The sequence below is a fragment of the Canis lupus genome, chromosome 21 (genome assembly GCF_048164855.1).
Source record: "Canis lupus baileyi chromosome 21, mCanLup2.hap1, whole genome shotgun sequence".
In the NCBI taxonomy this organism is placed as follows: domain Eukaryota; kingdom Metazoa; phylum Chordata; class Mammalia; order Carnivora; family Canidae; genus Canis; species Canis lupus.
The window spans coordinates 30,451,659-30,463,599 of record NC_132858.1 but is presented as its reverse complement, the minus strand read 5'-3'; the positions used below and the strand labels follow the sequence as shown (position 1 = coordinate 30,463,599).

At 43.8% G+C, this 11,941-nt stretch overlaps 1 protein-coding gene across 6 annotated transcripts in view; it reads right to left on the bottom strand.

Annotated features, from left to right (window-relative positions):
- ALKBH3 (alkB homolog 3, alpha-ketoglutarate dependent dioxygenase) overlaps nt 1-11,941 on the bottom strand; it is a 34,887-nt gene that overhangs the window by 8,078 nt on the left and 14,868 nt on the right. For 4 of the 6 annotated variants that reach the window (XM_072791191.1, XM_072791192.1, XM_072791189.1 and 1 more), the window contains exon 8: nt 9,756-9,965. In XM_072791191.1, coding sequence (XP_072647292.1) covers nt 9,756-9,965 — 210 coding nt within the window. Of the gene's footprint in view, nt 1-8,468; nt 8,624-9,755; nt 9,966-11,941 lie in introns of all 6 variants that reach the window. The other 2 variants (XR_012014063.1, XR_012014064.1) reach the window with 2 other exon arrangements.

Here is an 11,941-nt window from a genome sequence, read left to right as displayed (position 1 = left end):
GCACCACACATTTGCTATTTATCATCATCATCAGTATCCTGTCATTGTCATTCTGACAATTCCCAAATGATGTTCCTAGCACAGGCCTGTTATCTGAACTGCATACCTAGATAGCCAATGGCCTGCTTCCCGCTGGAAGTCCCAGTATCTCCAACTTAGCAGACAGAAGGAACTCTTGATTCCATCTACAAATCTTCCTTAAGACCACAATCGAATGCAAAAATCCCTGCTCCATCTCCATCTGAGTAAATAGCACCTCTACCCACCAACTGCTCAAGCCAGAGACCTGGGAGCCACTGATTCTTACCCTCGTATCTAAACTATGGTTGGCAACTTCTATTGGCTCACCCTCAAAACACACCTCAAGTTCATCCACTTCTCTTCATCCTCATTGCTACCACCTTAGTTCAAACCAGGAGTCTCCCACCGAGTCTCCCATCCTATTTATTCTCCTGCTCTTGTCTTTCCTCAAACCATTCTTCACAGAGCAGCCCGAGTGATCTTTTCAAAATATAACCAGATCATGTCATAATCTCATTTACTCCTACTGAATTTGGAATAAAATCCAAACTCAGAGTTCTAACTACAAGTTGTAATTATTTCTCTGTTCATTTGATTACTGTCTAGCTCCTAAGACCCCCACGACGGTAGGCCATGTCCATTGCTCTATCTTCAGAGCTGAGCATAGTACCTGACATATAGTAAGTAGGTGCTGAATTAGTATTTGAGGGACAGAGGAGATAGAGAGAGAGCAACCTGTTCTGACTCTTCATGTGAGCTGGGACTGTGATCTCGGGGTTGTAAGATCGAGCCCCCCCCCATGGGGTTCTGTGCTCAGCGGGAAGTCTGCTTGGGATTCTCTCTCCCCACCTCTCTGTCTCCTTCCCCCCCACTGAAATAAATAAATAAATAAATTTTTTTAAAAATGAAGATAATTTCTATGTGAACCTGACCAAGAGAACAGTGATATCATGAGCATAAATGGACTTACCAACAGGTAGAACTGTGGAGTTTTCTGAGAGAACAATAATACATCTGATTTTATAATTTCAGTTCAGAAGCCACATATGCTATTTAAAGTGGAAATGCCCCCCCCCCAATAAATAAATAACTAGAAATGTTCTCTGAACACGTAAAAGTTATGACCTGAACTTGAGATAAAAGTCAAGACTGGAGATAAGAGACTGAGGAAGTCACTCCACCTTAAGAAGGAACCGTTGAAGCCATAAGAACAAATGAAATCATGTTTATTAATTTATTCAACCAAAATACATATATACCCACGCATAGTGCTAAATAATGGGGACGTGGTAAGAGGGAAATGGACCTTGCCCATACGGCATTTACAATCTATAGCCGGTTGATAATCTCCTAAAAACTAGCGGAAACAAAGATAACAGACAGAATCAAAGATAATTTTGAATGTCTGTATCAGAGGGGTTGAATGGAAAGGAAAAACCCTTAAAGGAGGTAGGGAAATAGCAATGAGAAAAGAGTGAGAGTAGCTAAAACAACAGTATTCCAGCCAATAGGAAAAGGAAAAGGCAGCTAAGAGACGGTTGAGTTTCAAGCAGAGAGGTGATGGATACGGAGACCAATATACAAGGAAGACAAAATGATGATCAAGAAAAGGCTCTTTAGGACAATGGTACCTCTGTGTTAGTAAAATGACGGAGATGGATCTACAGAGCAGGTGCTCAAGAGTGAGTTCCGTTGTAAGGAAAGGCAAACTGCAGACATAGAAAACTTATTCCAGAATTTGTGCTTCAAAAGCAAAGAAACAAAAAGCCACCCCAGATGTTAGTAAGAATGTCTGCAGAATCAAGGAAAGGGTTTCCTCAAGATGGTAAGAGGTAGAAAGGAATTTCCCGAGCTCTCTGGTCCAAGCACCGATACATGACGGAGCTGCCTGACAAGCACGATCAAGGCTTTCTGCAGACTGAAATGATTATTGAAACCGAACGTCAGCCTGTGCTACTATTATGCAACCTGCTGAGGGCCAGCTGTCCCTTTACTTGCCCTGCCTCCCAACTTAGGACTATGCCAATGCTGTCTCCCTCTCTGCCTTTTTTAAAAAAAGATTTATTATTTGAAAGAGAGACAAAGAGTACACGTGCACGTGTGGGGGGGCTTTTGGGGGAGAAGCACAGGGAGACAGTCTTTAGCAGACTCCCCACTGAGCGCAGAGCCCAACTCCAGGCTGCTGGACATGGGGCTGGATCCCACAACCCTGAGAGCATCACCTGAGCCGAAATCAAGAGTTGGACACTTAACTGACTGAGCCACCTGGGCACGCTTCCCTCCCCACTTTTTCAAAGATTTCTTTTCAGCTTGTTTTTCCAATTAAATAATGGCGTTTTCTCTTGCCCTTGAGATCCCAGCTGGCTTCTAGACTGCTTCAAGGATCAGCTAAGCTTGCAGCTATATTTCAACTGCAAAGTTGTTCCTACATTATAGAGCGTTGATACGGGAACACAGCCAGACTTAATCTTCATAGTGGTAACATACTTTTTAAATCTGACATAAACAAAATATATTAGTCATGGAAATTATGGAAAGAGAATAAAGCTAGGACCTGACAATGTCATTTCTAGTTATTCTGCTGACTCGAACCACACTCTAAGTGATGGCATCCTCAATATTGATCTGAAATACATTACTTTAAAAAAAGAAGTAGCTGTTTCTGAAACGAGATCTGCTAAAGTAAAAGGCTGGCTGGAAAAATAATAGATTTGAAATCACTGAGGTTATCTGTTCAAACAAGTTTAAGCTCACTTGCCACATACAAATCCTTGGGTTTTTATCCAACTCTTTCCTGATTTTTGGCACTGATTTGGTGTGAAGGTTCTGATGAGGTGAATGAGAATACTATAGGCGTGAGGGACTGGTACGGGCGATCAAGCATCATATCCCAGCGATGCTCAGTGATCTCAATAGTTCAGTAAGGCAGGACCTCACCCAGGTCTTGCTTGGGAGGTCTGGGCAGTTGTTCCTCACAACAAAGGCTCTGTTAAAACCTTAGCACGGGGGACCAGACTAGCAGAACTGCCTGTCCTTCTGGATGGAAACACATGGAAAGGCAAATGGAGGGAAATACTGCTGGCAGTGTCTGTTGTTCAGACTTGTTGTCAGCATGGTATTGGGGGCAGCAGGGGAGCAAGGAGTTAGTGAGCTTCAGCAAAAATAAACATGGCTTTACCCTCATTACAGTCATCTAGCAACACTGAATGTGCATTTGCAACCAGAAGACTCGATGTAATGATGATTCCATTCTTGGTAGGATATTTCCAAGAAATGTAACTTAAAGGAACTGCTATCTGGAAAGAGCTCCCAGCCAACACTGTAGCGCCAGAAACAAATGCTCTCCTTCGTCTAAGGGCAGGCAAACAAGAACAAATTCCACCACGTCTGACATCCCGCTGACCCCAGGCCCCAGCCAAAGTGCAGGGTTCTCCAGTCATCCATTAAAACCACATAACTCATTCCCCAACCGTTCTTGCCCGTGAGCTGATCACACACAATTCCCCCACTCTCTCCCTCCTGTACCCCTCCACTGTGTGCCCCGGAATTCCCAGTCAGCGATGAGCAAACACTCCTAAGCCCCCAACTTCAAGTGCTCTGAAGGTTCCCCTGTCCTGCGTGTCCTAACGGAAACTTTGCTATCTCCAGGATCCTGAATCCCTGAAGCCTCTCATGTGGAAAGTGACTGTATCTTTCACCTCCAGACAGCCGGGAGCTGCAGCACACGAACACTTTCAGACCATTATTCCCATGCCTCTTCTAGAAATCCCTGCTCCTCTGAGCTCATGTCCCTGCACCTGCTCATCTCCGCCTTCTCTGCCTTGGTGCCAGGTAGGCACGAGGACTAACAAGCTCTTAATTGGTCTCCTGGCTTCCACTCTTGCTCCTTTCTAGTCCGGGCTCCACACAGCAGCAACTGACTCTGTAAGACGGTAAGATTATCCATCAGATCACGTCACTCTCCTGCTTCACACATTTCAGTGGTTCCTCATGTATCTCAAATCTGCTCTTCCTGAGGCTCAGGAGCCTCTCCACGGCCTGGCCCCCACCCACTCTCCCCATCTCTTCACCTGCTCCACTCCTCGCCTGCTCACTCTGCTCTGGCGTGGAGCTTCCTTCTCCTTCCTCAGCCTCACTAAGCCCTCTTCCGCCCTAGGCAAGCAGTCATCTACCATGAAAACAGCACTTAGGAAAGAGGAGAACATCACCAGAAGGCTCAGGAATACTTTTTAAGAGTATGGCAAGGGGAGAAAAAAAACTCTACCATTGGGACACGATTTTAAAAAGCCAAGTTTGGAAGCAGACCTCCTTCCTAACCATGGCACATGCAAATCTGATGAATCACTTTGGAAAAGGTTGTTCTTCCAACAAGGACTGTCAGCAGCACTATAAAGCTGGGTGATCCTTGGCAAAAATTAATTCTTCCAGTGGCAGTCAGGGCACGGATTCCAGCTGAGACAAGGCCCCAAGGCAGCAAATGATGATTCCAATTCCTATAGGACTTTGAGTCTGAAGATAATTCAAGTCCTACCAGAACTACTCAGCTTTATCAGCTCAAACGTACATTTTCATTTGTCCACCCATCCACTCACTCACTCAAACCAAACCATTAAACGGCTCTAGAGCTATGAGCTCAAAAACTCAGTCCACATTCTTGATGCACAGGTCACTTCACCTTCTTCCCGAAGTCTCCCTTCTACTCCCTTAACAAATCCCATTTCACAGCCAAGGCAATCTTGGGATTTTGGTTTTCACGGCTATTCATTTCCTTTTCCGATTTCCACATCTGAGAAGTCACTGTGGCATCTACCATTTTTAACAGCTTAAAAATTCACTGATTATTCCAACAACTTTGCTCCCATAACATAGCCATCAATTATCACCCCATTTACAAAAAAGAAGAAAGTATAAATGAGATGGATAGGTGCTTTTGACAGAAACAAAATAAAAAAGTGATCTTCTAGATTTCATTTGGGGTTGTATTAAAAAGACCATAGCTACCAACAATTTCTTTCCAGTATTTCTCATAACTTCTCAGAACAGACGCTCTGAACTGTAGAGGGGCTGATTAAGAAATACGGATGACAGGCCCGGCAGCAGAGGGGTGCCAGCTCCATGAAATACTGCACCGTGCAGTTTATCTAGCTCTTAAATCTAGTCAGTGTTACAGTATTTTGGATTCTAATATCCTCACTTCTTCTGAAGTCCTGGAAAAATAGGAGTATTGATGATCAAAGTGAGCTGCTCACACTCCACTCTCCCCTTAGTGGGCAAAAAACCAACGAGCAAGATAGGTACTAGGAACTCTAATCCACGGGAAGCTCACACGGCCTCCACCATTGGAAGTGGTTTTACAACCATCTCTTCTGGTGCTATAGACAGGGTCTGCATTCATCAGAAGGTGCTAGAAAAAGAAGTGGCTTGAGAAATGTTGAACTTGCCTCAACTCAATCACCCTGGGTGGACAGAAGCCCTTCACATTTTCAGGATTCAGCTGATGAAGGGCAGAGCTTATCCATGGGTGATGTGCTAGAAGAATAAGGCTTCTGGCATCTAAACCTCCAGCACATCACAAACTTCCTGCTATTATCTAATATCCCCCCAACTCAGCCATCACTGTTTCCATGGTAACCGACAGAGAAATAACAGCCTGCCAAATGGCTTTTGTAGTTCCTTTTCCAGCTTGTTTTTCAGGATAGAATTAAAGCTAGCTGGGAAAAGAACCAGACTAATCTTTACAGCAGAGACACGATGCATTTTGGAAAGTACAACTGGGTCTGGGACAACGAGTATAGACAAACTTTAATGAGCCCAGCTTGATAGAATAAAAAAAGGTTCTTGGTTTCTAAAAGAGTGTCCACTAAAGTATATTTGGTAAGCTTTACTTTTGTCTTGAGATAGTATATCCTGACATTGGCCAGAAGGTGGATATGGTGCTATTCACACTGTCTTTAACTGAATTAACAAAAGAAGAGATGGGTGAACGGAACGGCAAGATCAGGCAAGTTTACTTCACCATCAAGTACCTTGTTATCATTAAAGGAAATGGTGGGACACCTGGGTGGCTCAGTAGTTTGGCGCATGCCTTTGGTTCAGGGCATGATCCTAGGGTCCCGTGATCGAGTCCCGCATGGGGCTCCCTGCAGGGAGCTTCTGTCTCTGCCTCTCTCGTGCTTCTGTCTCTGCCTCTCTCTCTATGCGTCTCTCATGAATAACTAAATAAAATCTTTTTAAAAAAATAAAGGAAATGGTAATTTACTCTAAAATCAAAATGAATGAGCAGGAGTTGACTGGCTTGGACTAGAGGACAGTGAAGAAGAATCAGCATCTTGGAGGAACAAAACATTTATCCTAGGGATGATGCCTACATGAGGCTGGCTGGGCCAAGTACATGGATCGGTACTTAGGAAACAGAGAGCTCCGAGCCCTCTCAGCACAGGGCGACTGTGAGGAAGGCCATGTAGAGAGTAGAACTGGGGCAGCCTTCAGATGATCAGCAGCTACGGAGACCTGCCGAAGGTGCGAGACAGCATGACAGACAGCTGCCACAGGGGTGGAGGGGATGGCATGTAACAACAACGACAGCAAAATGGCCCCAAATGGATGCTTTTCCTGTCTCAAAACTGCATACTTGAATAAAGTACACAAAATCTCATGATTCTTCTGTGTCACTTTCAGATGAGAAACTTTGACTCAAGTCAAACAGGTATTTAGCTTCTCTTCCGATAGGTTAAAACGAACTGGATTTTGAAAGAGATTCCCTCCCACAACCTCTAACATACTCTGAATGTCTCGTTGACAGACGTGAAAATTACAGCCTATAGTGGCCTACTAAGTTGGGTTCCTAAGTTTCCTGACAGAAAATCAGACTCCTACAAATTTTGCACAGAACGCTAACGTAATTTATACTTTTTAATTTATGCTTTTACCCTGAGTTGTATGAATCATGAGTCATGCTCTCAGAGCCCTCACCGGAGTTTAGCAAGAAGATTCACAATAACCACTTCCTTTCAATCCTTCATAAAAGGGATCATTATGATGAGATAAAGATGATGTACTCGAACATGCATTTCTAAGGCTGTCAGCTCAAAGAAAGGCTTCTGTACTTCCAGTCTAGCTTGATTTATGAAGCCCTAAGGTTTGGCGTCAGTTAAAGAAACCTGAGTGAGTCCTTTCTGAAGTTTAAACTTGGGTCTTATTTACCCAAGAACGGAACTTACAGGTTCTGGGAGTAAAAAGCCACTTTTAAACATATTCACTAACGCATGATGATAATTTCCAATACATTCTCCTTCAATTTTCCCATCTTGAACAAACGTCAGAGTTGAAGGGATGTACAATTACAATAAACTCAATTGGAATTCAGATTACACAGGAAGCCATGACATATTAGAGTCAACAGCCTGGGGTAGGACACTGACACCTTTATGTTTTTTCCCAAATCTGTTGCCTCAGCCGACTCAGTTTCAAGAGCCCAGATGAATTTTCTTATGAGGTCTGTATTTTTATTATATCGGCCATCATAGGTATAGTGTAGATTCCTTTGCTACTGGCAAATAATGAGAGGGATGTTACCACATTTTTAGTATTTCATGGCCTATATTTTCACTATACTCATCAAAATAAACTGTAAGCCTTGAGAAGATACAGCTTCAGTATGGGCTGTCTCCCTCTTAAACTGAGATTTTATTCCAAATGGTTCCCTTCAAGGCTGCGTGGTAGCTGTATTATCCATCTACTCATTAACCTAGAACATAAGTCAGGTATATTACCAAGAAATAGCTCTTGGTTGCCACGAATAATGTTTTTATACGAGAAAATGAAGACCTTCCGCTGTCTGGGGGAGAAATGGAATAGGGGTATTCTGGGCACCAGAACACTGCTGATGCTTAATGGCTGGAAACTGCTTCTACAGTAAAACTAATTATCCAGACAGCACGCTTTGGGAATCCTTAGGCTTCAAATCTATAAATAGGCCAAAAATGTTTGTAAAAGGGGGTGGTGGTGAATGTATGTGTGTAAAGAAACAGTAATTGGACACTTAAATACCTGGCAACAAAGAAAGTAACCGAAAAGAACAAGAGGCTGGGATTGTACCAAACATTATAGTGGATCTCCCACAGCTTATGTGCTGGAGCTGGAAGGAAAACTCTCGTAGGAAGGCACAACACTAGCATGTGCTAGCTCATAAGCTCCAGGAGGGAAAACATCACTTCATCTTACTCAGTCATTGCTACAGCCCCAGCTCCCATGACCATGCCTGACAAAAGGTTGGTGTTTCTTACTCTCGGCTTGAAAAGAGGATCTGAACTTAAAAATGAGACACGTGGTGTTCCTCTGCTATTCACGTAACAGGAGTCTTACCAAGGGCAGGCTGAACCATTCATATAATTTCTTTAACTCGGTTTTAACTGAGTAGAAGGCTGCGTAAAAAAATATAACCATACCCGAAGAGAGTATGGCAAAGGCTGGGTTGTCTGCTCCTTGAGTGGTACTCCCGGTATGTGAGAAGGCTAATAATCACCAGCGAAACCGTGAAGTCTCTTTGAAGTGCTCAGGAACAAGTTCACTCAATAAGTCACTGGCAAATGACAATCCCCTGCTAACACAGACCAAAGAAACAATGCAAAGAAAACCTAATCAATGGGAATTATACCAACAAAAGCTGCTTCATGGCATAAATGCAAAACAACACAATATGCTTCAAAATACCATGCTTGGAAGCCGAAATCCATGTCAGGGAAAGAGCCCAGTCCATTAACTATATTCTTAGAAGCATATCTGATGAAGAACAGACATGAGCACTGACACACTAACTATTTGGTCTGGATTAGGTCATATTCTAAACATAGCCTTATAAGCCTTTCCACACGGACTGAGTCTGCTTTAATGTTATAAGCTAAATGGCTGCGAACCTTGGTTAGAGAAAGACACAAAGATAATAAGATAATCTGGTAGAGGTTTGCTCTTTTGAGTTCCTACTACCCTTAGTCCTACAGTCTTATACTTCCTTGATTTGAGAAAATCAACAGTCTTCGTGTCCCTCAAATGTCATGAAATACAGGCAAAAGCTGGGATGGAAAACTAAAGTTATTATGTAGTTTAGTGACAGCTTCTCTAGCCTGGACAGACCACCACCTCTGGTGATCTGGCTTGAATATATACCTGTTTCTGAAAGCACTGCAGGTTCACCTCTGCCTCAGAAGATGGCTGAGAAGGGAGTGAGGATGCTCACAATGTTCGCTCACAGGGAGGCAGCAACACAGCCGCGGGGAAGCCTTACTTACACTAAAGTCTTCTTCAGGGGCATCCTTCCCACCTCACATCTACTAGCTCGAGCCTTCCCTTTATAAGCCTTCCTTCACAGCACTCATCGTGGTTCCAATATTTCAATAATTAGCACTATCTGTCTATCCTGGGTCTCCCGAGGACCGGGATTACGGCTGTCCTTTCCACCCAATGGGAACGGCCCCTGGTGCTGGTGCACGGTAAGCAATCTCTGTCGGGTAAGTGAATGAATGAATGAATGAATGGCTGCTTTGGGAGTCCAGAGTTAACCAGCGGAGAGGCAACCAGCTGAAAACGTTTCAACAAAAAACATACTCCTATTTCCTACATCTGAAAACGTGAGCTTTTAAGAGCTCTACTTTTTTCACAAAATATCAGAAGGTATGAAAAAGATTAAAAACAAACAAACAAACAAACAAACAAACAAACAAACAGAGAATACTCACTGGTGGGGGCTTCCTTCTCATCTCAAAAGCACGTGTGGCACCAAAACTCAGTGAAGCAATGACGGGACATCTCCCCAGCGAAGGTTCATCGTCGCTATGCCAGTCAACGCTGTCCTTCTCATCTCGGTAAAGATTGCAGAGCAAGGAATTGAAGGTGTGGCCGGTGTTCTCTTCGATTTGGTCCTTTAGTGTGCGCAGCACAGCAGGCCACTGCCATGGCAGGCCGGGAAAAGGGGGCAGAGACAGTTCACAGAAGACACAGGGTGGCAGCCACATGGAAAACAGAGGAAAGTGTAAAATCGGCCATGTTATAAACAGGGGCGTGGAAGAGGCTAAACACTTGGAGGGAACAGCCAAAGGCACGAGGAGTCCATTCCCTCCCGCTGTTTCTATTTTGAAGCAAGGTGACCTCCACAATCTTATTAAGGTACCGAATCGGTACAGCAAGGTCACGAGGGCCAAGCCCACGTACCCATCTCAGCCTTTCCGTGTGAAGGAGCACCTGTCGTTACACTCAGGGCAGCCACCTCCTTAAGGGACCAGGTCACCCCCATGGGCGCCGGGCACCCAGGTAGTTGGCAGGGACAGCCCGAAGTCTGGGGAGTGAAACAACTTTCCCACTGGGTGGCCCTCTGTTCATTTGATTGCTATTTTATCATGAATCACAGACTTGCTTTAAAAAAATATTTAGTATTTCCAGAGTGGCTAACTTCCTAAAAATAGAACCTGAAGGGAAAAAACATTCTACAGAATAGAACCATGACGTGGCCTGTGAACTAGAGTTTAACCAGATTCCACGGCCCTGCCTCCCGAGCACCAGCTCGCGTCTGTGCAGTATCTGGGACTTGCTGTCCCGCCGCGCGGGCTGCAGGAAGCTGTGACCCCTGACCTTGGGTTGTACTGGAGCTACCGCAGCAGAGCTATCAGTCCTTGTTAGACTCCTGTCCTTCCAAGAAGCCTCAAGAATTTTACAGAGCTTCCTTTTCTGACAGTCGTTCTCTTATCACTATCAAAAATTATTGAGGACCTCACAGAACTTTCTGTTACAGCTATGGCGTTTATCACACTAAAATTAAAACTTAGGGATCCCTGGGTGGCACAGCGGTTTAGCGCCTGCCTTTGGCCCAGGGCGCGATCCTGGAAACCCGGGATCGAATCCCACATCGGGCTCCTGGTGCATGGAGCCTGCTTCTCCCTCTGCCTATGTCTCTGCCTCTCTCTCTCTCTCTCTCTCTGTGTGACTATCATAAATAAATTAAAAAAAATTAAATTAAAACTCAGAAAATTAAACTATTGGTTAATTCATTTAAAACTACAAACCTGTGATGCGTTAACATAAATATTATTTCACAAAAAATAAACTCTATTTTCCAATACAAAAAATTATCAAGAAGAGTGGCACGGTTTTCCAAATCTCTTTAATGTTCGGCTTATCTGAAGAGAGGTGATTCTCCTGTCTGCTCCTGCATTCAGTCTGTTATAATATGTTGTTTTATAGAATTATACGAAGAAAACTGGCCTCACAAGAATATGTTGTTAGAAAAGGGCACGAGTCTTTTCCAGCCTTTCCAAATAATTGTGGATACTCTGTGCTATTTTAACACCAAAACTTAACAAGTGCTGATCTCCTAAATGTCCGTTGCAGTGTGGGATCTGAAGTGTGGGATCTGAAGTCGTATCAACAAAGTTCTCATATTTGGTTACATTTAAATCTACTGGTCTGGGACACCTGGGGGCTCGTCTGTCCTTGGCTCAGGGCGTGACCCCGGGGTCCTGGGATCAAGTCCCGCCTCGGGCTCCCTGTGAGGAGCCTGCTTCTCCCTCTGCCTGTGTCTCTATCTGTCTCTCTCTCTCTCTGTGTCTCTCATGGATGAATAAATAAAATCTTAAAAAAATAGAATAAAATAGATCTGCTGGTCTGGCTTGCACTACTGGTCTTTTAATCCTACATGATTCTGTAACATCAAGCATTGGTCATGTGGAAAATACTGACCCACTGAGTAATGCAGGCTGACATTCCTGTTGATACATTTCATTATATAATTTTTAAAAATCATACCCATGAATATCACCACTGATCTCATCAGAAAAGACTAAGTAATAGAAAGAGGTCAGGATTAAAGTGGCAGATACAGCTTTTTCCAAAATTCTAAATTTCTTGAAAACTCAACTTTCATAAGTAACAA